The following is a 27,651-nucleotide window of genomic DNA, read 5'->3' as shown; positions in this document are numbered from 1 at the left end:
TTGGTAAAACTGAATTATACAGCAACGGGATATACAAGCCAACACAAATAATGCGGCTTTATGTTGGTGGTGTAGCTGTTTTAAAGTTGCGTAGCAAACCGTACAGCAGCGTAAAATTCGCCTGTTTGTTTGTTGAGACTGCACTTTTGTTGATAAACCTGACTATTCAAAGCCGATTCAGCGAATGGCTGCAAGTGTACCACCTGTTGGCACTTATCTTTGCTCAATAATTTAACGCAAAACACTCAAGAGTATGTACATTTTTTTTATTGACCATCAAACTTCAAAATAAAAAGCGGCAAAATTACGACGGTCTTTAATAATTTGGAAATTTGCGAATTAGAAAACAACTAGTTTTCTACTAAGACCGAAAAATAGTAAAAAAGGCAACCTGTTAAATTTAATGTCACGCCAAAAAAATTTCGACAGTTAATTTATTTGTGAGACTATTATAACAAGCAACTTTTTTTTCTAACAAAATACCCCCCCAAAAAAATGAAACCACTTTATATTGTACATAAATACATATTAATTGGCCGAACATTTGGTTGGGTAGCACAATGGTCGACCAGTTCTGAAATAATTTTATTCAAACTGAACGTTTAGGCAATGATTATGCAAATAAATTCATTAGATTTGTTTTGATTTCCCACCTTCATAAACAAAGCGTAGACAAAAAAGATTATTTACAGTAAGGGTATGTAGAAAATATTAGTTGTCAGTGTTGCTTTCATAACTGGGGACTTTTTCTTTCAAATACAAGCCTTCGTGTCAAACTTGATTTGATATAAAATGAATTTTATTTAGTACAAATGAATAATATAATCCAGAATAATTTCATTTTTGACTTAACACAAAAGAACTATTTTTCTTTTTTATGAATGGTGACTTCGTTCTTCCATTTTCTCCGAAAATCGAACAATATTTTACAGTATATAGTCGAGTTCGTAGCGCACGTACTGATTCTTGTCGTCGTTGTAAATACGAGGGTAGGAGGGAATGAGACTGTCTTGAGCGCCAATGTAAACGCCGTTATAGATCTTCCAGTACACGTCCCGTACCTATTAGAAAGAATAAAGTATCACAGTCACTTTGCGTTGTGGTTTCACATTCACTTTAGAAGGTCGTGTGTGTTTGAAAGTCGGATAATATCGGCCAGGAACCTATACCCGAAGTTATCGATACTCGTCGTCCAATACCAGTTGAAATTCATGGAGAAAATTCAGCCTTTATGTGCGATCAAATATATAAAAAAAAATAGTAGTTCAAAAGTAACTAAACGTAAAAACGATAAAGCAAAGTTTGGCCTTTGGATTATTGCATTTAAGTATATTTAATTATTTATAAGTTAAATCTCGGTTTGTTTATTTGTTTTAAAGCTGTTGTTGTCTTTTAAGGACAAATTCGGGTCTGCTCACGATGTATCTAAAAGCTACTTGGGTTTAGACTTTAAATCATTGTTTTATTTATAAATAAAAGTAAGTTCATTTGCACGATGTTTTCAAGTTATTTTTTTCTGGCTAAAATTAGATTGTACTACAAAATACTAACGCACGATGAAACAAACTTTTAAAATAATAGAATAAGTAATATTATTAAAAAACATTTAATATACACGATCTCTTTGCGTCTAAGAACCTGTATTAATGTGTACTTCTTATAATATAGAGCGTTTTGTTACATCCTAATGTTGTTCTATTTTCAATGTTTAAATGAAGTCTAGGCCTATTTCAAACAATTTTTGGTTACTTAAAAGACGAAAAACTAAAGCATAATGCAAAAGCAAGTGGTACTCACTTTTCTGGCGGGATGGAAGAGACCTTGTAGGCAGTACTGAAGCAATCTCGTGGGTCCGAGAGAGACTCGAAAGCCATCAATCGCGGACATCACGGCCTATAAAACAGAAAAAAGAATTAAAATCTGACAAATGTTCTTCATTTTTTAATAAATCTTTACCGATATGGAGAAATACAAAACTAAATTTACGGGGTTACGAGCGGCATGACATAAATTAAAAAATAAACTGGTGTACAAAACGAAAGCAAGTACGCCAAAACCTATGCGCGATGAATATGTTACATTGGAAATGCGAAAACAACGAAATAATAAAGAACAACAATACAAGCGCCGTCAAAATTATAAGAATATGATGGTTAATCAGGCGACAAAAATCCAAGAAATTACCTGGATGACATGGGGCGACGTCTCAAACACGTTGGGCCAGACGTAGTTGAGAAGATGATTTAAAGCATCCTCGCAGCCGAAACCAAACACGCCCAGGGCCATGTGACCAATGGCGGCAGAGGCGATCTGGCGATGGACAAGGTCGCGTTCCATCAAGGCGTCCTCAAAGAGCGGTACGACGGCATAGATGTAATCCTTGCCCATCTCGCCGATGTACTCAAATAGAAAGGACATCGCCTGCGCCAACAAAGAAAACCAAGGTCTAACTCCGGATTCCAAACAATTCACAAAACAAACATTTGTCATTACGTGGTCATGAAAATTTATTGAAACAATTTAGGTTCATCATGCCGAAAATTTGTACTTTTAATCATACAACGTTTAATTCAGGCAACAATGCTTTGTTCACTAATGGAATTCATAACATACATATGATAACGCCGAGAAAAAACAAATTGTTGTAATATAGAGTAAGAGTGTAAGACTTATTGTTGGACGTAGTAGGAATATCAAAGCTCTATACGGGAAACCTCCAACCATTATGCCCCAAAACTTATTATTGCCTTACTAATTAAACTTATCTAACTAGACCAATATTTTACAATTTTACATGGCTAAAATCAAAACATCGGTTATGGCATCATTATTAACATGAGAGCAATTTTTATGTTATGATACTATTTCATTATATTAAAATTAACGGTACGATTCAGCTAAACTTATTGTTAAACACAAGGTAGGAGAAACAAACGTTTTGATAATATTTTTTGATAACGATGTAACAACCGTTTATGACATTGTATATCCAAATAAATTTGATTTTTTCCGAGATAATACTGGAATCTCTTATGGTCTCATATATTTCACACTGATTCTAACTTGCCCAGAAACATCTACAGATAAAATATATATATATATATATTTTTTTTTTTGGGGGGGGCCTTGTTCAAACAAATACAAAACGTGACTTGCCTTGAGCACGCCATTTTGCACGTTTAACTCGGGAACTCGATACTCGTTCATGAGAGCGGGCAGCACGGTAAACGGTGAGCAGGTCTCAGCAACGATGGCGATAGCGACTGTGGTACAGACGCGATTCTGGCGCTCCTGCACCTTAAGGTTGTTGAGCAGGGTGGCGAGCACGTCGTGGGGACCAATTGCTTTTGCGATGTAGCCGAAGGTGTTAACAGTGGCCCGACGGATCGACTTCTTGTGAGCCTGTCATCAGTTAAAGATTAGTATCATATGTTAGCCCAATAGGATTTTATATATATGCATTTCTTACACCAACTCGAACAATGATTAGAGCTAACAATTGATCGCGTACTTTTTGTAAAAAACTTTATTCGAATAGGGAAAACACGTGGCGATTGATATTCGACTCATTATGTTAACCTCGTTGGTTTACGGATGTTTTTCCATTCAATAGCCTGTACTCAAGTTACTCTTGTCGCACACCACGATTTTTGTCCGTAGGATCATTTAGCAAGTTTGTCAATGGTAAATACGTTTTCTCACTGTCTAGAAAATAAACATAAATACACAACATGTACAAAAACTGTGATCTAGCCTTCGGAATCAACGACACAGGCTTACGTATCATAGCACACCGGGATACACTAACTGAATTAGTCAATCAATTAGCGATGTTCAAAGTAGAATCCCAAGGTATTCTAGAATAATAGGTTTCGAATATCGAATAACGAATCCAGAATAGCGAATCCTAGTATATTTTTATTAGATTATTCAACCTCGATTTTGTTTGGGAAAGGGATTAATCTTAATCTACCCTACAGGGTCCAGAATCACAGCAATAAATTGCCCAAACAATTTTCTAACATGTGTACATTATAATAAAAAAATCTCATATGTTTAACATTCTTAACAACTGTCATTTGAAGCAGTTCTGTAAACTGTAATATGTCAACTGTCCAGGTTGTTGCCAAAACTTATATTTTTGCCAATAGTGAGTAGAATGGAACACTCACAGAAGTCTTAAGCAATTCGGTCCTGTTTTTCAAGCATTGTTGGGTCTTAGGGCGTATTTTTTTTACTAACGTGATCTGTTATGCAGTCAAATAATGTACTGCCAAGAATACAAAGTTACTATTGACTTAACGAATTCTTGACAATTACACTGCGCATAACTGCATAACCTCGTTGAATATTGGCCTGAAGTTGACCTTAAGTAACCCTATAGCGCATTTTGTGGACGGCCAGCACGTTTTACAACGTAATGTTACTTTTGCAACTTCACGCAGGGAAAATTTAGGGAAATTGCGAACTCCACACCAGACATTACACGTTAGCCGCTCGCCCAATAACGCTTGATTGACACTTAATTATTAGACGAACGAGACGCGGTAATTGGTCGCCTGAAAAAACGCTGACACTGCACTACCAGGTGACATTTAAAGCAAGCACTGTTAATTGGTCGCCGCAGCGACAGGCCAACTTACCACACGCGTTTGTGCAATTAGGCGCAACAATCCGCGGTAAAACATTAAATTATATCGGTTCCAATTACCCGAAATAAACGGCAGAATTGGATTCCAATCCAAGGATCCGATATTCTACTTTGAACTTCCCTAGCTATAACACTATTTTCCTTCAATAAACAGAATGCAAGTAGTTTATTGACTTGCTTCCCTCTGAGCATGCGTAACTTTGGTAAGAGCGATAGTCCCGGTATGTCCGAGTCGTGAGTTCGAATCTTACTAAAAGTTGAGATTGCATTGCCTTGCTTGCATCAAAATCCTTAGTTTATTGACTGATTCGGTTAGTATATTGAAGGCTTCCGGTGTAGTTAGTAATAATTACGTCTATTATTTCGCCTAATGTTGCGAGGTTGTGAAAAAACATAAAACCCAAATTTAAAAAAGAGCACCAGTATAACCCGGTTATCGGGCTGGCTATTTAAGCTTCCAGTGAACAAAAGCCAATTCTACCTTAAGTAACTCGAGTAGCTCGAAGCAGATTCGCATCCACTCCCTGGCGCTAACGTACTCCGCTCCCCGATCGGCAATCCTCCCAACCAGATCGATACAATTTTCCTGGACCTTCTCGTGCCTATTTTTTAGGATCGGGGTCAGGCGAGGCAGAAGGTCCTTGATCGGGGGAGTCATTTTGTGCATCCCTGGCAAAAAAAAACAATAACAAAAAGATAATAATAAAACTAAAATTATGGGTTAAACAGTATATTAAACCTTTGAAAAAAGATCAGTATTGTAATTTTAAGAAACCAGACCAAACACAACAGTTAATAAAAAGCACGAGCGCGCGAGAACGGTAAACATGATTATTAGGATAATTATTTTTTAAAGATGAGAAATTTTAACCCAAAAATATTTTCAAAATTTTGCTTACTATAATACATTGGTTTCAACAACGCACGTTTTGCCAAGTTAGGAAATAATCGCCTTAATGATTAATTATAATAATTAATAGAAAAGTGTTTTTTTTTGCGGGCGAAAAGATTTACGACACAAGACAAAAAACGAAATTTTTGCCGTTTGCGTAAATCTATAACGTCTTTGCAAAAGACCATTTAAACGTAAACGTGAGTAACACCAATGTCCTACTCGACATAAAAAAAAAACAATATAAACGTAGCGAAAGAGTTTTACACTTTATTCGAACTATTTACGTGGTTTCAGTGCAGTCATTTAGTTGTGGAGGAAATAACGCTACTTCTTTTATGTACCCAATGCGTCCAGTCTCCTTCTTGCAAATGCTTTGCCAAATTAAACCAGATAAACATTTTTTTCGCGCTTAGCGGAACTTCTGTAATTTCGTAGCATAGTTGCATACCAGTTTGTTAAATAACGCGGTTCTTACATTTACTTAAACTATACCACGTTTTTTTTTCATAAGTTAAGACCTTACTCGTTGATTTTTGGAGGTGCGCTTCTCAAGCTTTTTAATAAATATATTTCTTTTTTTGCCCACAAAAACAGTAATTTGACAGTAGATATTAATGATTACTATTAAACCAATATGGTTCGCATTCGACATGTATATAAATTGGTGGTATAAGCTAGTGAAAGGCGAAGTGAATTCAACTAGAATAGGTTAATTTAAAAGTTTTTTAATAATTGCCTGTTCGGCTAAACGTAATGTATTGTGTATACCGTGGATAGAAAGCTGACTTTTATTAAATCTACAAAAATCGGAAAATATCAAACATGATAACACAACATATGTCTCCCTCACCTATGACGTTGACTATTGACTTGAGCGCGCCAAGGATCGAACCCAGCACTTCGGGATATTCCTCGCCCAGATACTCGTAAAGCACGACTCCCAGATGACCCATTAGCTTCTCTTCCTGGCAGGCCAACATCACAACCGAGATACGCGAGATTAGATCTGCAGCTTGTTGGCGCACTTTGGCCGACTTGTTGTTGAGGCGCCAGAGGACAGTACCGCATATCTAAAAAAAAACGCACAGTTTACCTTAATTTGAATGCTACGATTTTATTGTTAAGTTTTCTTTTCAATGGCCATCTCTGTCAAGGAAATATCAACATGTTTGTTCTCCGAATGGAGCAGTAACTTGTACTGTTAACTACTAAATGCTGTAATTTTTGAAGGTTCTGTTTGGTAAGATTGGTATAAACAAGTAAGCATACCACATAGTGATTAAAACAGTTTTAAGGTTGGTTCACACCAGACGCGTCTGGCTAAAACGGAAAACGTGGGTGTCCAGAGGGTAAACAACGCTTTAGATTGCGGAAAGTTAAAATATTTCAACTTGTACGCTTTCGTGTAGAAGCGAGAAAATTTACGTGTGGATTTGTAAACTGGACGACGCTAGTGGTTTGTGCCAGACGCTAACGCCATAAGCAAAACACGTTTGGTGTAAACCAGTGTTTCACAACCTTTTTTACACTAGTGCCCCCTTGGGCTCAATATTATTTCATATCGCCCCCTCATCTTGATCCTCATCAAGTATTATATTAATCGTTGTCCAACACCATATTGTCTTTACTTTTGTTTCGATAAGCTGTCAGTCATATTTTAGGTTGTCTAACATACATTTACTATGGGAATTTATAGATACATTATTTCACCAGGTAATGTCATTACCAGGAAAATTTGAACTTTCTGCACAAAGAAAGCAACCCTTTCTAGTCGCCAACCAAACTCAGAAGGGTCTCCGTTGGCCGCTTTTTTCATCCATCCTACTAATGAAAAGTTTAATAAAGCTACTTTGACAAAACGCGTTGTTTTAAGCCCGGGCGCACCTGGCGAGCGAAGCGAGCGCGATTTTTTGGGGGTATACCGGCATTTCTTTTAAATTTCCTGCTAGTTTTTATTATTACATTGCCAAAAAAAATGTTAAAAAATATATATTTAATACGTGTTCCGTTTTCCGTGACGCACTTGGTAGCCTTCCACTGCGCAACGGTAAAGAAGCGCTGATCTAGTCCAGAAACAGCTTTAAAATGTGTAAACAAACTGGACGAAGAAAGATGATTCGCGCGAAGCGCGAAAATTTTTCGACCGTACTAAAGGTAAAATAGTCAAAAAGTATTTGAAATGAACTCATGTCTAGTTGTCAAAGGGGCGCGGCTGGCCGAATCCGGCGGCGAACCCTGCTTTAAATATACAAACATTTTACCGCGTATAAAACGGTAAAACGCAACAACTTAACATAAGAAAGCCAATTATAACGTAACAATGGTCGGGAAACTACTACAAGTTCGCAGTACAGAAGTTGCCATAAAGTTAAAAGTTACCTACAATGCTGTTTGTTACTATTTTTATGAGAACCTTTTACAAAATTTTGCCATCAGGACTTTCATGTAACGCCCCCTTATGTGCGTTCAGCGCCCCCAAAATTAGAAAAAGACCCAGAGCGCCCCCTTGTAACTCTCTAACGCCCACAAGGGGGCGGTACCGCCCACGTTGGGAACCTCTGGTGTAAACCATCCTTCAGCTAGACTGTTTTTTTGCAATCTTAAAGTGGTTATGTATTCACGATCGTCGATCAAGAATATTATTTTATTTTCAAGCTCTTTGTGGTATTTAAGTTAGAAATATATAGTTGTCTTTTTAGGACGATGACTGCAAAAAAAAATTGGTTCTACATTTTTATTGGATTAATATACTTTTTAATAAGACTTTAGGACAATACTCCAATGCACTAGTGGTGTATTTGTCTCCATACCTGCGGCAAGTAGGCCTTCACCCTGCGATCCAGCGTGTTCACAACGGTTCCGAAGCCGTTCAGCATTACCACGTCTTCTGTGGTTTGTTCTTGAAATGCGTAAAGAATGCCGTCGATCAGCTGCTCTTCCAGTCGGTGGTCGATCTCGGCTGCACCCTGATTGGCTAGGATCTGTAGCAAACAAACCAAGACAGGTTGTTTGCGGCATTTCTTGTTGTGGTTTAAAAATCTTTGATACGAATGTTAATAATGTGTGTTACAGAGCTTTTTACTCCCATCAACCAATTTAAAAACTGCTACGCTTTAATAAGATTGCAATACGTTACGAAACACCTACTTCCATGTTTATTTCTTGTGATGTTGTTTGGTTTAAGAGTAGTGCTTCTATGGAGCAAATACAAAATGCATAATAGGAAAATCAACACATACCTTGTCAATAGTTTCCATGACCATTTTTCTGTACTGTTCGTTTTCGTCTTTGAGGTCGTCCACAACGCGCTGAACAATCTCTGCGGCCCCAACCTGAAGTACAACATGGTACTGAGAGTCGGCCATATTTGTCTTTTTTTTGATTTTAAAATTGAATAACTTTTTAAAAACAATATAAAAAAAACATTACTTTGTATCGGGTCAGATCTGTAAAAATGGGTCTTACTATATAGCTCACCTTGTTAGCAATCTCAACGGTAGTGTCGACCAGTTGGCGATAGTTACGTCTGTCTAGCGCCATCCGGTGGTTCCAGAAGTGTTTAAAGAAGGGAGGAAGGATCTCGGCTTTAATGTAAGGAGATTCCACACCATCTGTGGCGCAACATTGCTTCACCACCTGTAAACAAAAGAGATAGTAAAAGTTTAGGAAATTGATTGTCTAACAGTTAACTATTGTGGGCCCTGTGTGTCTTTCATTTATTTTGTGGAGCGAAATGCAAAATCGCATTAATAAAATTCATTTAAATCGCAAATTTAATTATTTAAAACAACCCAATATATTGTATAAAAAACAACAGTAACAGACATAAATGTACTGTTTAGTTAGTTATCAAGAGCTTTATTTGTCACCATAAAAACTGTGAAGCCACATAATATACACATAGGTAAACTGGTATTTATAAAAGGCTACGCGGCAACTGACATACTTATTGTTTCAAGTAAAAATTTACATCAGGCCATCAGAGTTATAAAAAAAAAAAAACTGGGCGCAACCCTCATAGTTAAAATTTTATAACTACGGTCTTACTTGCCTTCAATTATTTTGACTCTAATAAATATTAATGTTAAGTAAAGTATTTATTGCCCATAACCATGACTGAGCAATGATCATCAACAAGAACGTATACACGGCTACACGCGCAATAAACATATGTACTTGTTTTCTGCGGCGCTTCGCACCCCTCGTATTTTAGATATAATGTAATTGTGAACTAATAAATAAGTAATCTTAAGAAACCCGAGTACAACAAAGCCTTCTGTTGGTACAAATTCAATAGTCTTGCTAAATTTCGTCGTTGCGACTTGGTATCTTTGTTTGGTACGATGGAAAGCTATATTTAAAGTTCCCGCGATATAAAATGGTAAATTAGAATTTGTCACTACCAGTAACTGACGCCGCGTATTTGCTCCACACAATTTAACCAAAAAAGAAATAGTAAAAGCGACAAGAAATTGATCATCAGAACAGTTAACTAGTGTGGGCTTTGTAAATCTTATTTAATTCGTTGTGCTAAATGCACAAGAGGTGTGTGTGTGTATTTTATTTTGTGCTGCTCCTTGCGCCCCTCGTGTGTTTAGACACGACGTCATCAAACTATTTGTGTCGTAAACGTGTCGTAGCAACTAAGTAATTTTAAGAAACCAGAGTACAACAATGCCTTCCGGTAAAACAAATTAGATGCTATCTTAGTTAGGTATGATTGAATAGTTTCATAGATACAAAGCGTCAAATGAGAACATGTCACTACGTCGCGTAATTGCTCCACATAATATTAACCAAAAAACAATAAATAGTACATGTTGACGTCCAATTAGCCCAAAAAACACAAGCCTTTGTCACGCAATATTAAGACCGTGGGTGTGACATTTTTGTTTACTGATGAGTTACCTTTAAGACTATCTTTTTCATTTCTTCGTCAGGGGACTGAAATTCACGGATGAGAATGAGCATGACTTCCCTGGTGTAGTAGTTGGCATATTCGGCGTCCATAAGCGGGATAAGGTAGCCGATTGCTTTTAGAAAAGCGGCCAGTCCTTTGCCCCTGCGAAAAGAAACATATCAACAACTGTCACAAAACGCCTTTGGGGTTGAGGAAAAGTGTAGTTTAAAGAAATTAGAGGACGGATTATAAAAATGAAGCGGTGTAAGGTTCGCAATATACATTTTAAGTAGGTAAGTATGATGGTCTCTTTATCGTTCTATTAGCTTTAGGCCCCAATTAGATGGGATTCAAAAACAAAACACTAAAACAATACGCCAAATAATTTACTTAGACGGATAACAAAGTCAGACAAAACATTGCCTTTTTTACCTGTGTGTCCTTATTCCTTTCCAGAGGGGTTTGAGAACGCTGTCAAAAGACTCAATTCCGTATGGGGTAGCCGCCTCAGCCAGCGCGGCTAAGGCGAGGGCGGTGATCGTTCGTACCTAAAAATTACAAAAGTTTACCGAATTCAAAGTGATGTGCATTTCATATCATATCATATTTGTTTCTGTGTTAGGCGAAAGTAAAAAGAAAAAAATAGCAAAAGCAAATAAATTGCGCATAGCAAGTTGTACATTCGGGTAGCAAACTAGTTCTATGTGGTGTCAATTATGAGACCAGTTTACCTTCTGTTGTTCGTCCTCTAGACCGGCTTCAATGGTTTCCACGAGGTTTTTAAGATGCGGCAAGATGGCACACCCCATCAGGATGGCGATCTGCTGAGTGATCTTAATTCCTGTGTGGCGAGCCTGAAAATACGTCAAAAATCTCAAAATCAAATGACTTTAATATAAGGAATTCAGTACTTAAGGAGCAATAAAAAAATAAAGACAAAGCAGCAATAAATTTTTTGTCTTTACCGTTCAGACATGAAACTAAAAATAGTGTCGTTTACCAAGCAAAGGGTTTACAGGCATAAGAGCCAGATTAAAAATTAATATAATCGCCGGGCAATCGAAGTTGACAAAGTAGTAACTTCAAAAAATATATTAAAGCCATAAAACGATTTTGGAGCATAATGGTTGGAGGTTGTAGTAAGACGTAATAAGTATATCAAAGCCCATACAGAAGTAGGTATCATTTTGTAATACAAAGAGCAAGCGAATCGCTTGCGTCCTAGGTATTAAACTGAGAAGAACAGATACTCCACTGGCGAATCGCTTCTCGGCTCTTTAGAGCTAAGATCAAGTGGAGTATCTGTTCTTCTCAGTTTAATACCTGGGACGTAAGCGATTCGCTTGCTCTTTGTATTACAAAATGATACCTACTTCTGTATAAAACGATTAATTTTTCATACTTAGTTCAGATGGGAAAAACTATCTTTCAGGGGCATAAGCAAAAACAAAAGCTTGTTTTGCGTGCACCAACGTATAAAAACTACACATCAAGACTTAGGAGCGTAAAAAACACCTGCTGGTAAGGTAAATCGTTAAGAAAAATACACAGAACTGCTTCGGGTCAGGGTTCATACATGGGGTTGGCACACAATAGAAAAATAGTATATATTTAAAGCAACACTCTGATAGCCTTTATATTTGGGGCGTATACAACGAGGTACCTGCCACGATTTCTTGCTCCTGCAGACAGCCTTAAGAAAGGGTAGGAGAGATGGTATGCCGAGGGCTGAAGCCACCACTGCGAAAGCGCGGGCGGTTGTATTACGCACATACCTAAAAAGCACGAGGCCAAAGTAAGATTTTCTTTTTCCTAACAATTTCCAATACATAATAGGCATTTTTACAATGAACAATTTTACCCCACAACCGAAAACCTACTCGTCCATGTTGTCGATGTCAGGTCGCATCACCGAGATCATGGTGGCCAAACCGGCCGCCTTGGCTAGGTTTGAAATAATCTCACGTCCTTCGACCCGCGCGTAGTAGTCCTCGTCTATAAGGAGGGGCTCAATCACCACCAAGATCTTATGGACGTAAGGACGCACGAGGTCGTCCAACTTGTACAGGATGCGATCGATGACCTTATGTGAATGTTTGTTTATTATTATAACTAAAGAAGACACTATGATATTGGGTCAGGTTGGACATGCTGTGGGGTGGCCTACTGTCATTCTATGTCGTGGTTATGAATATGTTAAAATCTTTAGAGACTTTTATGAAAATGGTAAAACTACAAAACAAACAAGTTAACGGCAAAACTACAAAACAAAAATGGTAAACTACAAAACAAACAAGAGTTATTTTTTAATGTGGCTTCAAACGAAAGGGATAAAATATTAAATTTTACATAGAGGAGTAGGTAGTGCTGAAAGTTTAAAACTTTTTATTTAATTTGATTTGCAATACTTTTAAGGAAAACTAACTTCTCTAAAACGAAAATTTATACTTACATTACAGATTACTGGGGACGTTTAAAGATTATTAGTGGATCCTTAAGATTCAAATCCAAATTGGATTCGTATTTATTGTGCCGTTTATATCGCGTAATTACAACTATTTAATTCATTCGTTTAAATGCGGATGGTTGGGCAAAATTGTTGATACACGAGTAGAGTTTTGATAGAGGCCTGTTACTGTGGCGACACATTAATTGCTCTTGCTTTAAATTTACCCTTGTAGTGCGACGTTAGCTTTTTAGGGCACCAATTTCAACAATCTTCCCCTTACCATTGGGGGTAAATATAGTGTTATTGGGCGAGCGACTAACGTACAATGCCAAGTGCAGAGTTTGCAATTCCCTAAAATGTATTCAGTCGCAAAAGTAACATTAAATCGTACAACGTGCTGGTCCTGGACAAAATGCGCTACGGGTTACTTAGACCAACTGTAGGCCATTATTCAGTGAGGTTACGAACAGCGTAAATGCTAATATTGGTTACGCTTTACTGGCAGTTAGTAACTTTGTTTTCTTTGCGGCACAATATTTACTCCATAACAACTTGGGCAAAATGTTAAGTTTTGGACCAGGTATTTGTATACCTAGTGCTAGCCAGCACACACTGTCAGAACAAAACGCCATATAAACATATTATACACGATTAATTATTTTCAAGAAAATTGATCACAATACTAAGAATAGTCTATAGATAATAATTTTTCTAAAGTCAAATCTTTTAAATATTTGGCCAAAACATTTTTTATATTAGCTCACTACCATTTAAAGTTGCAACTCACGAAAGGCAAATTTAAAACAAGAAGATCTTTTGAACCGAACCTGTCAAAATAAATAAATGCCTAGCATACCTTAACAAGTAGATGGCGCTCCTGGTCTTCTAGTGTGGGCGACATGAGAAGTGGAAGAATTTGATTGAACAGTGAGCCAGCTCCAAATTCACGAGCTTTGTCTGTGATCTGTGAGACATAATCATTTAAATACTTGTATAATAATCAAATAAATTACAAGAAGGTAAAGTTTGTAGCTAAATTGGATATTTAAAGTACCGGATTTTGGTACAATTCTTAAGGACTCTGGTTCATGTGTTTATCCAAAACTCGCAAAAACTTAAATGGTATATTGCAGTGCCGAATTTTTTTTTTGTGTTTTTAAACGAATAAACAGTGTTTAAAATAAAAACAAAAATATATATGATTGTGCAACATTGATAGTTAAAAAGGCTTTCATTCATGGCATATGTGAAATACTCCTTTGTTAAAAAAGTTTAACTATAAATATCGCCTCTAAACATTGTAATATTACCAGGTAATTTTTTTTTTTTGAGCCTGTATGAACCATACTGCTAAGCCAATACAATTAATAAGTATCACAACCAGGGTTTTTTTTAAGGTTTGGTTTGGGTGACCGCTAAGTAGTTTTAAGAGACCGCAAGTGTTTCATTTAAATACCAAAAGGTTGCAAGTCAAAAATTTGGGAAACAAACACCTTAAAAAAACACATTCACAACTATAGCAAAAAGTGCAATTAATAAATATTATAAAACCAGTATTATTCAGGGTTGTTCCTCAGCAAAAAATTACACTCGCCAGGCGGGCGAGCGCCCAACAATCAGCACTCGGACGAAAAAAACACTCTAATTTGTTGGCACGCCGTCTGCAAACTTCTCCGTCCTAGCAGGTAATTCCGTCGTTAACCGGTCTTATAGTTTTTATATGTAAACATTAGTTTTTTTATAAATAAAAGTCTGGCCGTTTATTGCTATGGATGGATGAACAAAGTAATGACCCTAAAGCAGTTTACGCTTAAAACAATGTTTTTTAGTCGAAATATTTTTTTTTACAATCTTTAGTGAAAAAATAATACTGACAATTTAGTAGCCACGGCCTGCCTGTTTTCCATTTTTCTAAAAATCATTTTCTGTGCTTGAAGGACGTTTCACCGCAGGTTGCTTCGCGCCACAAACAAAACGCCACATTTCGCCTAACGCTATAGTTACTGATTGAACAGCAAATAATGACTAAATAACTGTAAATTTACAACTAAACCATTCATTCGCAAAGTTAACAACCATATGCACCAGCGGTTCTGTGCTGCGTGACGCCCTATAGTGGGTCGTTTCAATTTTCCAAGGGCTTCTGCAATGGTTTCGATTCGTAAGTGAACTAAAAATAATTGCGATATATATAATACAGACAAATAAATTTTAAGGTTTGGCTTGGTTGACCGACGTCCGACATGAACTTTAAGAGATCGCAACAACAGACTTATGTAGACTAATTGCTAATTCTCGGCTATAGTTGCGCAAGTAGGCGATATTTTGAAATATCGTAGTGTTCTGTGGGCCGTTTCGGTCCCTCAAAACATCTTAAAAAACACTGCTTACAAATATTATTAGAACTTATTGTTACCAAAAACTCCAGCGATTTTTAATAATTTTCTTACACAAACAATTCAATAAAAACAGTGAAGTAAAATTTTTATCGCTGGGTACATCGCAAGCCCAATAAACTTTTTCAAAGGCGCCAACGACAGGGTAAAACATTCAAAAATTAACAACGTTTAATAAGTTAAACAATAAACCTCTATAACTATTTACCACTACATGTCTTTTGATTGTTTACCGGTAAACGATTTTTTAAAACAGGACAAAAAGTCTTTATTACGAGCTTCGAACATCACTTTGATTAACCTTATTATTTGTGTAGTGTTAAATGTATTTGCGCCTTAGTGTTTAAGGAAATAACTTGCGCTAAGTAATATTTCGCTTAGTAGTGGTGTTTAACACAGGTTGTCCTACACCAACTAATAAAATTTTTCGCCGAATTTGCACGCGCATTGGCGAGAGGGCGAGTGCTTAATCCCAACCCTGATTATTCTTACCTAATCAAATCGAGGGTCCTACAAGCTATTGCAGGAGGTAAGATATAATCCATACGTTTTATAAATATGCAAAGACCTTTTCTTTATATGCAACGACCAAGCCTAAAACCTTTTTTAGAAATGTGGATGACCAACCAAACAATCAGCTTAAATTCAAACCAACCTGTCTCAAAGCACTTTTTCGCATTGGAGGAGTTCCGTTCTTTATCTTAAGGAGAAGTTTCATAATTTTCCTCTCTTTTTGTTCTTCGGGAGAAAGGGTATCTTCATCCACTTCCACCAGCAGCTTGTCGAAGTATTGGATGTCGTCTGGTTTTAAGAAGGGAAGATTTCCAGTGGGCTGATCAGTGATACCTGGACAAAATAGATTATTGTCTGAGGTTCACAAAGTGCATTATTCCTTTCAAAACAACCAGATGAAACAAAACATTTGGCTTTATAAGCAACACAGTAAACCAAGAAAGGCAATGGCTGAAATTAAATAAATTCCCACTCATAAGAATGATGTCTCAAGTTTTGTTCACCTACGAAAAGTTCAATGAAAATAATTGTCTTGTCAAAGCTTGTTATACATACGCTTGATAATTGGGTCGCCGCAAAAAAGGTTGAGAAACACTGTACTTCTTATATAGGGCAGGGGCGTGCAACCTGCGGGCCAAATGCGGCACGCGCAACCAAAATGTGTGGCCCGTGGCGTGCTTTGGTTTTTGGCCCGCACCACAAAACATTTAGGTATAACTGTTAAAATACTGAAACTTTCTGACTGTTCCTAAGTCTAGGTCACCTTATATACCATGAATAGCGATTTACATTAAATAACCGTCATTTTAAGCGTAAAGCAAATTATAATTCTTCCACGATTAAAATCGCTTTAAACAATATCCTTTTGTTGTGCTTTTGTTTTTACTTAAACCAACCATGGAACAATCACTGTAGTAGCTGGTAACAGTTAGTTTCTATAAGCCGAAACGTTGGTTAAAGAAATATATGCCAGAAGAACCTTTTTATTTATAGTTAGTTTCTAGTTTGTTCATAATATTCAGTCAAAAGTTCTATCAAAATTCGATGGTTGACGGAAGCAGAATGCGAACGCACAAATTCAAAAGTAATGTGACCTCTTAACAAAACAGAACTTCAAAATGTGTTTTGGGCTCTGTTGCAGAAAGTGTACAAGTTGTGTGAAAGTTGAACATGTGGTTTACACTGAACGCTGCAATTTTTTGTTGTTTTTGAAATACTTCTGAATAGCTACTTATGGTCCATATAACAATAGTATAATAAAAAAATATAATAAAACAATGGATCTTTTTCGCTCTTTCAAAATTTAATTGTTTTTCAATCAATTTTAATGTTCATGTTAGTTGTAAAAAAAACAAGAAACAAATTTATTTCTGCGCAGTTAAAAAGTTGTTTTTTTTACCGCAAACCTCTCCATACAAATAAGTTTTCACAGCTGAGAAAATTTGTCGCTTTAAGGATGGCATTGTTCGGTTCAATGTACATGTGTGAACATTGTTTTGCCGAACTAAGGTTTATGAAATCTGACTGACTTATGTACACCTGGAGAATGACTTTGGGTTGCCAAAACCTCAATTCAAGAGAACCTGGATAGGGTGGATGGGAAAGCAAGCTAGCTTCAAAGCTCTCATTAAAGCGATTTTAAAAACTTTTCCGTTGATTCGCAATAAACTTTCGTGATATAGTCACTAAAGGTAGTCGACGAGATATATGCAAGTGGCCGTGGTCTAATCCGAATACACATATTTGGCCCGGCAGTATGAAAGGTTGCACACCCCTGATATAGGGCATGAAAAAATTGTAAAAAAAACTGTGAACAAAATACAATAAATCTTTAAAAAAATTACCTTTCATTGAGCGATCTTCCACCTGAATATGAAATCCAGTAGTGCTAGCCATTGGAGTGGGGGTGGCTGTAATTTTACGTGCTGGCGTTCTAATCGGCATGTAGCCAGTAGGGGGTGGCAGCACTTTGTACCCCTCTGGAAACATAGTATCTAGTTCTTCATCAGTAAGAGGACGATTTCTCTCATCAATTTCACGTTCCCATCTCCAAGCCTTAATAAAACAAACAAAACGACTAGATTGAATTTCAACGATGGAAGTAGTTTTCCAAAAAACAGGTATGCAAAATATATGCTCCTAAAAACATCTAATTATGAAAAGTAGGTCAATTGAGGGTAACCATCACATATATTAAATATACGTATCTAACCATATATATATAACCAACAGTAAATGAAGGGACCTGACAAGGAATAAGGATGATATTTTTATGAATAACATTACAACTTGACATTATGAAATAAGTAACCTTTAGAAAACAAAAGCACAGTCAACCTCATAGATAGACAATTGACCCTGCAGTTGTATGGGTTCAAATAAACCATGTGTAAAATTGATGCAATTTGGAATATAGTATGCTTGTCTGGTTAGAGAGTAGAGAGGTGTTGACTCAATATGATAACCATGTTGCAATGATAAAGTTATGGATTTGCACAAAAAGGAATAAAAAGGCAAAAATATATTGAGCTTGAAGATAAAGTTTGCGATGCATGGTGCTAGTCTGTAAACCATGGACGCCCAGTTTGGGGTTCATGGAGTGCTCCAAGAACATCTAGTGGAAACGTTTGAACTTATTTGCTCAGCCACCTAAATTAATTATATATCTAACTGTAAAATAATGTATATTTGGGTTGTTGCAAATGGATTTGGACAATATTTTTGCATATATTATGACAAAATTAGACAATCTAATATTAAGAATTATTTCCGATTACCAGCGCGAGAGGTTCTTACCCTTTTTACCAATTTCATACATTCATTTGCAATTAAAAACTGCACTGTATTTTTGCATGTAGTCGGCCAATTTGTGTATAGTTTCAATATGCCGCTTATAAAAACCAGCCTATGCCAAAACTTTTTTTATTAAACTATTATCTCTTTGGAGCATAATGGTTGGAGGTTGTAGTAAGACGTAATAAGAATATCAAAACCCATACAGAAGTAAGTAGTATCTCTTTCCTTATATACAAACGCTCCCCAATAATTTTCACAGCTCCCAAAAATTTTAAATGGTTGGTCACAGTCCATTTATTCCCTAAATATATTTCAGTTTCCCAATTCACTATTTTCACAAAGTTCACCAAATATTTATATTATCTGTTGAATATGTATGGCTTAATGTAGTACGGCTTGTTTTAGTAGCGCACTGCTTTTACCAATCTAACAATAAGTAAATTACTTAAGTACCATTTGTAGGATGTTTGTTGTTAAGTGGTTGGGGGAACAAAAAAGTAATTAAATAAAGTTTGCATAAATAAAATACATATTTGATATCTTTAGAAAATTAAGCACCGTCTCAAATACTTTCTCAAATAGTGAACGTCCATCATTTTTGATTACATTTGGTGAATTCTCTAAATGTATGGCGAGTTTTGAAGATTATCATTTAAAAATGTTTTTACCTGAAGCTGTTCTGGAGTCATTGACATCAATTGATTTGGACTCGGCGTTGCCATTCCCATTGCCTTGCTACCCATTGGAGTTACACCAGATGGTGTGTACATGGAAGGAGTTCCAGCTGGTGTTGCCATTGCAGACTTCGGTGTAAATGAAGTTGGGGTTGCACCGGGAGTAAAAACTGGTGTTGCTCCTGATGGAGTCTGATTTCCTGGGGTTGCTGCTGCAGGTGTAAGATCCCACCTAGATTTACGTTTACTCGCCCCACCTGGGGTGTCTCGAATGCTATCTTCAGCTCGATCCACCCTGCCTGGAGTTTCGGCCCACCCCATTGATCGACCAGGGGTTTCCCTTTCTGTTTTAGGGGTTTCATCCCAGCGATTCTTTCGCATACTTGGGGTCCCACCCGGGGTTGCTCCCCCAACAGCTGGGGTTCCTCTACCAGGAGTAACAGCTCCAGGAGTAGCATGGCCTGGGGTTTCAGCCCAGACTCTGACACTTTGTCCTGGGGTGACAGCTCCACTAGGGGTCTCACTGCCCTTCATTCTACCTGGGGTTTCATCCCACCTGTTAAGTGCAGGGGTATGTGAGGGTGTGTCACTCTGGTCCCATGTCATGCGCTTTTTTGGAGCTGAGCTTTGTGATGTTGGAGTTTCATCCCACCTGCAACAAATGTGGTATTTACAATATACAAGATCAGATGTGGCAAAGCAAGGAGGCTTTTTACTCTGCTTTATGTAGCTCAAACATTAATGTCCTTTTTTAATTTTTTGGATGTACAATTTCACAATGTTGATTTAATTTGCTTAAGATACCGATTATAAATAGTCAGGTTTGACTTTGGAATTTAGGCATTGACAAACTGCCAGACAACCTCGGCCAGTTTCGACATTAAACCGCAGAGAAATACTAAGGTATAGTCAACTTTATATTACTAGATTTTCTGTTTATGTGAAGTAATAACATGAAAATCCCTAAAAAAATTTGCAAGCTTATCCAGCCTGCCTGCCAAATTAATAAAAAAGCAATGGTCGACACCTTAAAACGGTTTATGCACCCCAAAAGCTTTGACAGCTTGGGTAGCCTTTATTTTTAACATATCTCGTAGTGTGAAAAACAATCTATTAAAATACAAAAATACAAACTCAATGTTGTTAGTGTGCAAGATTCAATCTAGCTCAACAAAGGTAACTTGTGTGTGAGTGAGAAAGAAAAATAATGATATTTATTTCTGTCATGTGCAAGCTGTGGCTCTTTGAGGTACAGAGTAAAAATGTGGCTTGTGGTCTTTCGACTGTCTAGCCACCCCTGTACTAGATTAAATACAATTGTCCATGTTAAATAGGGTATTTATCAAGTTTAATACTATGTCACCTTCATTTTGGTGTGCCAAAATTGCAACTAAGCCCACTGAGATTGTCACTAGGGATATTTAAACTAGAATCCTGTATTTTAGAACCATAGAATAAATTTGAGTCTTATAAGACATTGTTGCGTTTTAGTTTAACTAACTACAAATGCTATGGGTTATTTAGGAAGTTAAATAATATGCTTTAAAGAATACAAAGTTTTACTGGCGGTAATAGTTACCATTACTTGACAATTATGCTGATTGCTGAGGTATAACTTCGACCAGGAATATTGGTCTTAAGTAGACCCTGAGTTAGCCATAGAATAATATGCATGTTAAACAATGGAATGCAACTTTTGCAACTTAACGTCTTTAAGGAAATGGCAAAATCTCTAAATATTTTCACACGATTGACACTTAATGATAAGGTAAAGGTTGCCTGCAAGTAATTACACTACATGACTGAATTAAACACAACCGTTCTTATAAATGTTTGCTACAGCTACAGGCCTTAAAAAACATATATTCTACTTTTGAGTTTTTATATGCCTAGTTGTCACCAAGGTTGTGGAGTTCTAAGATGGGAGAAAACACTTTTGATAAGAAATCGGAGGAAATGTTTTTAAAATGGTTTTGGAGCAAGTCAAGGATAGTAACATCATCCTGTAACAGTTGAAGTGGAGTTGTGCATTTGGGGAGTCAGGACTTTACACTTATTTTCTAGACAAGAGTTGACTTTGGGAGTATGATCTCTGATCGGTGTTTTTACACACTGAGAAAGTAAGTTATTATTGCAATAGCGTACAAGCTTTGCCCCAACTTTATGTGATGAATCAAAATGTAATAAGTCGCCAGGCAGAGGACTCTTAATTACTACACCAGTGGTTCTCAAACTGGGGTCCGCGAGACAATTTTCTGGGACAACGAAGCATCTAACAAAAAATCAAAATGACGCTCCTGAAGAAGAAATTTTCTGTGCAATAAAAATTTCAGGCAACTTACTTTTCCAATCCAATTTGATTAGTTTTTTCATTCAAGTTATTGCACACTTTAATTTGAATTGTCCATTGTGACGTCATAGTGATGCGTTGTGCTGATGAGAATTATGTTTTCACAGCTTGCTGCACTGCCACTGTGGGCTGTACGGTCACGATTTTAAAACTGTTTGTGATTGCTTCGCTCAAATAAAGTGATTCGTTAGAGGTTAACATAGCCGAGCTGATAGCAAGAAGCAAGTGCACCCGTCCCATTAATACCATTAACAAACAAGATGTTATTTTGTGTATATTTTTAAAGGACCGTGAGCAATTAAAAAAATTGCTAGGGGACCGTTGCGTAATTTTTTGAAAAAAGTTTGAGAACCACTGCACTACACGCTATAACTCTATGTTCAAATATAGTGCTACAAATAAATATATATCTCATTAAAAAATTATATAAAACGTTCAATCATATAGAAAGGCTTAATGGTGTTGGTGACCAAGCAGAGTTTCAGCAGTAGATAATAAGAAACTAGTTTGTCAACATACACACCTTCGTTTTTTAGCAGCCTGTTGTGCTTCAACTTTGTTTTGTGCTGGCAGGCGCTCTCCAGACTTTAATTTGTCTGTGATTTTGGTCCGTAACTCACGTTCTTCTTTGGTTAAGTTCTGCAAAGTTGATAAAGTTAAGAATTTATACCTATTAATGATGAATGTAAAACTTTCATATTTTCAGAGCAGAACAAAAACACAGGAATTTTGCAATTAAATCAAATAAATTGCTTTAACCACATAAGAACATGTGAAACATTATATCATAAAATATTGCATTATTTTACTGAAGAAAGCATTGACTATTCAAAAGCTAGGACGTGTTAATCTAAGGCGCTATTTATCGTGTCATAAAATAACTAAAAGATAACAAGAACTTTAAGATTTGGCTTTGGCAAATCAATATTAGATGATTGTTACTGAACACGCAACACTGGCCTTGGGCAAAACGCAAAAAAAGTGCCCATATTAGTTTATCCAAGCTACGTACGGACAAAAAAGTGCCCAAATTAGTTTTATTCGAGCTACATACAGACAAAAAAGTGTCCAAATTAGTTTTATCCAAGCTACGTACGGACAAAAAAGTGCCCAAATTAGTTTTATCCGAGCTACGTACGTACAAAAAAGCGCCCAAATTAGTTTTATCCGAGCTACGTATAGACAAAAAAGTGTCCAATTTAGTTTTATCCGAGCTACATACAGACAGAAAAAGTGCCGAAGTTAGTTTTATACGAGCTACGTACGGAACAAAAAGTGACCAAATCAGTTTTATTTAAGCTACGTACGGACAGAAAAGTGCCCAAATTAGTTTTATCTGAGCTACGTACGAACAGAAAAGTGCCCAAATTTGTTTTATTTGAGCTACCTACAAACAATAAACTGCCCAAATTTATTTTATTTGAGCTAAGTACGACTAAAAAAGTGCCAAAATTATTTTATTTGAGCTATGCACAGACAAAAAAGTGCCTAAATCAGTTTTATCCGAGCTACGTACGGAACAAAAAAAGTGCCCAAATTAGTTTTATTTGAGCTATTAGTTTGCTTTGAGATAGACAAAGTGGTTCTTATTGTGGAAGGCGCTTACCCCCAAATAGAGGCCGGCAAATTCTCAGGGCGTCGCAAGTTCTGCTATAAATATTTTGTGCAGTAATTTTATGGTCACATGTTACGCCTCGTGTGATTTCTGCCTATATTCGGTGTCTTATGCTTTACTTTAAAGTTACATGCATGTGTAGTTTCAGCGGATCTGTCAGAAATTAGTGCAGTTTTATGCAAAAATGTCTACAACAATTAGGGCATCCTAAGGCAGGAGATTCTGACTTTTAGACCTTGAGGTAGCGACAATTTGCACTAATTGGATCTTTAGGTAAACTTCCGGCAGATATAAATAAAAAATATTAGCTGAAAACTCACAAAAAACTATGAGATAGATTTAATAATACTTGACCCACCCGAACCCGAACAATAACCAGTTCCCTAACTCAAATAATGTGTGTTAATCTAATAATTATTTAAATGCTGGGAAAAAGCCCAAACTCGGTTGGGCATAAGATAATTTTCTAGTCCAGGTTATATATAGGATTGTTACGTCAAACATTGATGTATTCAGAGGGAAAGTGTTTATATTATTACTAAATCAATGCACGTTATTTGGGTTAGGGTGCTTGTTAGCGTTTGGGCTCGGCTGGCAGGTATTATTAACTTTAATCTTCTCAAGCAGATTTGTTAAGTCAAATTACTAGATTGTCCCAAGACTTCAAAGTCTAAAAGTCATTTTTTCATCTTTTGGATGCCCTAATTGCTGTATACCTTTGCTTAGAACTGCACTAATTCCTGACGGATCGGGTGGTAGTTTAGTAACTGTAAAATTTGTTTCGTGATTTTGTGATTGGCAAGTTTTTGAACTACTAATTTTGATTAGTTCTCGGTGTCTCTAATAGACTCATATTTAAATCTTTTACGACGGATTCGGGCTTAGTTTGTCTGAACAAGGTAGTGCAGTTGACTGGAATCTAAGTTTTGCATAGAGGTTAGACAACAGGCCATGGTTCTCAGTAACTGGAATTTTTTTGCGATATGCGCGAATCTTTCGCTTTACAACTTTATTTTATTCCTAATTTGGAGATATTTTTAGCTCAAGGCATCTGTGTTTTGCACTGTATGTTTTGTGTTATATGAAAGTACTTGCTTTATATAAAAAAACTCGCGTCGTTATTAGCTTTAAACTTTTTTAAACAAAACTATTACAATTACCTGCGATATACTTTTATTTGCAAAAAAGAACTTTTCATGCTGTTTTTAATGCTTAAAAGGTTAGGACTTTCCGAAGATAAAACTTTCAGGCTCATTTTTTTGGTAAAACAGTGTACAATGCAAATTACAATATACCCCGAAAAAACAAAGTTGCGTGTTGTGTTAACTAAAGGAGTAGGTTAAATTTATGTTAATACGAACAGGAAAGATGTGAAGGCCAAATTTGTTTCTAATTAAAGTTATCATTTTAAAAAATGTGTAACCCTGTTTAAAAGTTGAAAATTTTGGGCACTTTGCGTACTTATTTTTGGCTTGTGCGCAAAATTTTAGGCACCTGCGCACATGGTACAAAATTAGCGTGAACACTGCCCTATCCCAACTCATCTAATGAAAGAAATAAATAAAAGTTTCTTGCTGTTAAAACCACTGCAACATGCGCAATATTTTGCAAACTATAAATTTTTCGTGGTTAAACACAGCTCAAGAAGACCTTTAGGCCTTGGCCTAAAGCGCTATAAAATTAATCCGAGGTAGGTCGGCATTACAATGTCTGTAGAATTTTTCTGATGCCTAAACACAAAGTCCATACCTTATATTTCAACGTAAGAAAAATCCTAACCCAATTTAAATGAAAAATTGCAGCAGTAAAATACCTGAAATTTCATGATATCCCGATATTGAGCTAGGCCTGGGTCTGGAGTCTTGCCCCCATCTGCAAAAGGATCAAGTCTGTCTGGTGATATTGCTCTGTTAAGTCTTTGCTGACGATATTGGTCCTCACGGTGCATGATGGGCTGACTCCTGGTCTCAGCAAAAGGGTCAATGTCTTGACCCTAAAAAATGTTACATTTTAAAGGTTGACAAAGTATAACAAACTAGATGAAATACCTGGCGTTACATATGTTTAGTAGTGTATTTTTGAGCTAATACAATGCCACCCTAATCTTCAATAAAAAAAATCCAGAAAAGGGCTTAGAAATGGGATTCTACTGGAGACGTAAGTAATCACCTGTGCAAAAAACACAACATTTTGCTGGATTAAACAAAATGTAAGAAGCCATAAATCTGTGGCCTCCTAATCACTATTACATATTTTTCTATGCCCGTGTAGTTAGGTTTGCGAAAGTCTGCTTTATAAATAATGATTTGAAAAGCCAAGATAAAATTTAGTAGGATAATTTACAGTTTAACACTATTATGCCTTAAAGAAAGTTGCAAAAGTAACATTTCATCGTAAAACGGGCTGGCTTTGGATAAAACGTGCTACATATTCAGCGGGTTACCCCAGTGTAATTGTAAGGATTGATTATTTAGGCAGTACTGGCAGTGGTCACTTTTAAAGAAATGTACTCTTTTGTAGCACAACATGAAACTCCAAACTGCATAATTTGTTGTATAACATACAGTCATACACACAACAAAGTTTTTTTTAGAAGGCCTGAGTTGCTAAAGAGAAATCACAATTAATAAAAAAAATATCTAGGAATTATTATTCTGCTTCTTTATTCTAGATTTAAAATCTAATATTACAGAATACGCTGGGATTCTTCTTTAAACATTTGTAAGTATTTAAACAGTGCAGAGATTGTTTTTCTACTTGCTGTAAAGTCAACTGCATATGAACTTAATAAATTAATCAAAGTAGTAAAATATTGAGAATACAATGTCTGGTAAAAAAACAAGCAAATATATTATACCTGAGGAATATCATTGAGCAGTGCCACAGGAGCTGTGTAGTTTTGCCTTTTACCAAGAAGAGCCGCTGGGTCTGTTACAGCAACATCATCCTCATCTTCTTCCTAAAAACAAATAAAAAATTACACTTTATCCAAGTTACATTAGATAAAGCCTTCAATTATATAGCTATTCCAGGACAATTGGTCTTGTATTTGGAATAAGAATATCCAATAAAAGTATGTTATTTTCAAATTTTGGGGCAATTTCTTAAATTTAACTGAATTCCAATTTTGAATGCCGCTCCTCACAACTATGTTTCTCATTGAGCTCAAGCCACTCATAGTGTCAGGTGGATCAGTCAGGCACTATATTGTCACCAAATGTACATGTGAGGCAGTCAGATAAAATATACAGAATAATATGTGGAAAAACTTAAACTGATTAGATTGTTTTGAGCTCTATACAATGTTCCTGCATAGGTAAAAAAATGCAATATTGGTTGCGATGCGCCTATAAATTTTATTTACTCTTTTTGCAATATATGTTAAACTCAAATAAATTGATTTTTAAGCTTGTTATGCAATATACAAAAGGCTTATAAGTAGGGATGTTCATAGAATATCGATTCCTTGGATTCAAATCCAGATGGGATTTGAATTTAATTCTGCCGTTTATTTCGGGTAATTGGAACCGATATAATTTATTGTTTTACCGACGAATGTTGCGCCTAATTGTACGTACATACAAAATTTTTCTGAAAATTTTTTTATCTAAGATCCATTTTACAAAATACTTTGTGAGTGTTTCAACACATATTTTGAAATCACATATATTTTTGAAAAGCGGAAATATGTAATCACATTACACACTACAATTGGCAGAAATTAATTTTGTTGTGCCATTTTGAAAAAAGTTAAGGTAGTGTGTTTAGCGAGAAAAAGCTAGTGTAAGGCATACAGATTGTTTATTATTTTTTGAAAAGTACACAATTTAATCATACAATTGTTATGTGTTAGCAGTTTTACTTTGATTTGGCAAGGACTTCTATATCCTATTTTGAGTTGAATTTCCCATTCCTGGTAAATGTACAGGTAGAACATTCGCATCGGCATATTAAGTATGTACCAGGGCCAGGCTATGCTTCTCCCACCTAAGGCCTAAAGTATATTTTTGGTTGTTTAATTACACAAACGCAAAAAAAATGTTTGACCTTTAGCCAGGTTTTGCTAGGTTTATGTGTCTTTGTTTTCAACAAATCTATCCCAAAGCTAGGTGGCATGTTATACTGTGACAATTTCGATTAAATTTTATTATAAATATCATTATTTTCAAGAAATATAAATTGGAAATTTATCCTAATTTATCGAAAGACTATTTTTTTCGTGCTTTTCAATCTGGTTTTAAGCTGCACAAGTTTGCCTGAAAACAGCCTATCTATATCAGTTTTAGAGTAAGAAAAGCAGACATGTGCACCCCAAGACCCAAAGTTGTACCTTCCCTTATGTATTTGTCAATGACTTAATGTTACAAAAATTTTTGCCCATTTCGGCCGATTTGTTGTCAAATGTTCTTATA

General features: G+C 36.2%; 1 protein-coding gene and 1 pseudogene across 1 annotated transcript in view; one reads left to right on the top strand and one right to left on the bottom strand.

Moving 5' to 3' along the window:
* Positions 1–258: 258 nt before the first annotated feature.
* The window catches only part of LOC146145130 (splicing factor 3B subunit 1-like), a 31,785-nt gene continuing 4,392 nt past the window's right edge, over positions 259–27,651 (bottom strand). Inside the window, exons 2-22 of the mRNA XM_083390386.1 lie at positions 26,097–26,198; positions 25,053–25,232; positions 22,148–22,263; positions 19,269–19,926; positions 17,649–17,859; positions 15,947–16,137; positions 13,752–13,859; positions 12,327–12,529; positions 12,110–12,221; positions 11,178–11,300; positions 10,879–10,994; positions 10,455–10,608; positions 9,024–9,182; positions 8,786–8,878; positions 8,357–8,527; positions 6,397–6,616; positions 5,133–5,320; positions 3,157–3,402; positions 2,185–2,421; positions 1,798–1,893; positions 259–1,061 (exon numbers count right to left, since the gene is read on the bottom strand). Coding sequence (XP_083246512.1) covers positions 927–1,061; positions 1,798–1,893; positions 2,185–2,421; positions 3,157–3,402; positions 5,133–5,320; positions 6,397–6,616; positions 8,357–8,527; positions 8,786–8,878; positions 9,024–9,182; positions 10,455–10,608; positions 10,879–10,994; positions 11,178–11,300; positions 12,110–12,221; positions 12,327–12,529; positions 13,752–13,859; positions 15,947–16,137; positions 17,649–17,859; positions 19,269–19,926; positions 22,148–22,263; positions 25,053–25,232; positions 26,097–26,198 — 3,819 coding nt within the window. The 3' untranslated portion in view covers positions 259–926. The remainder of the gene's footprint in view (positions 1,062–1,797; positions 1,894–2,184; positions 2,422–3,156; positions 3,403–5,132; positions 5,321–6,396; positions 6,617–8,356; positions 8,528–8,785; positions 8,879–9,023; positions 9,183–10,454; positions 10,609–10,878; positions 10,995–11,177; positions 11,301–12,109; positions 12,222–12,326; positions 12,530–13,751; positions 13,860–15,946; positions 16,138–17,648; positions 17,860–19,268; positions 19,927–22,147; positions 22,264–25,052; positions 25,233–26,096; positions 26,199–27,651) is intronic.
* LOC146145131 (U2 spliceosomal RNA) lies at positions 11,708–11,820 on the top strand (annotated as a pseudogene).

Source organism: Ascidiella aspersa, chromosome 5 (assembly GCF_963924565.1).
Source record: "Ascidiella aspersa chromosome 5, kaAscAspe10.2, whole genome shotgun sequence".
In the NCBI taxonomy this organism is placed as follows: Eukaryota; Metazoa; Chordata; class Ascidiacea; order Phlebobranchia; family Ascidiidae; genus Ascidiella; species Ascidiella aspersa.
This window is presented reverse-complemented; position numbering and strand designations above follow the sequence as displayed.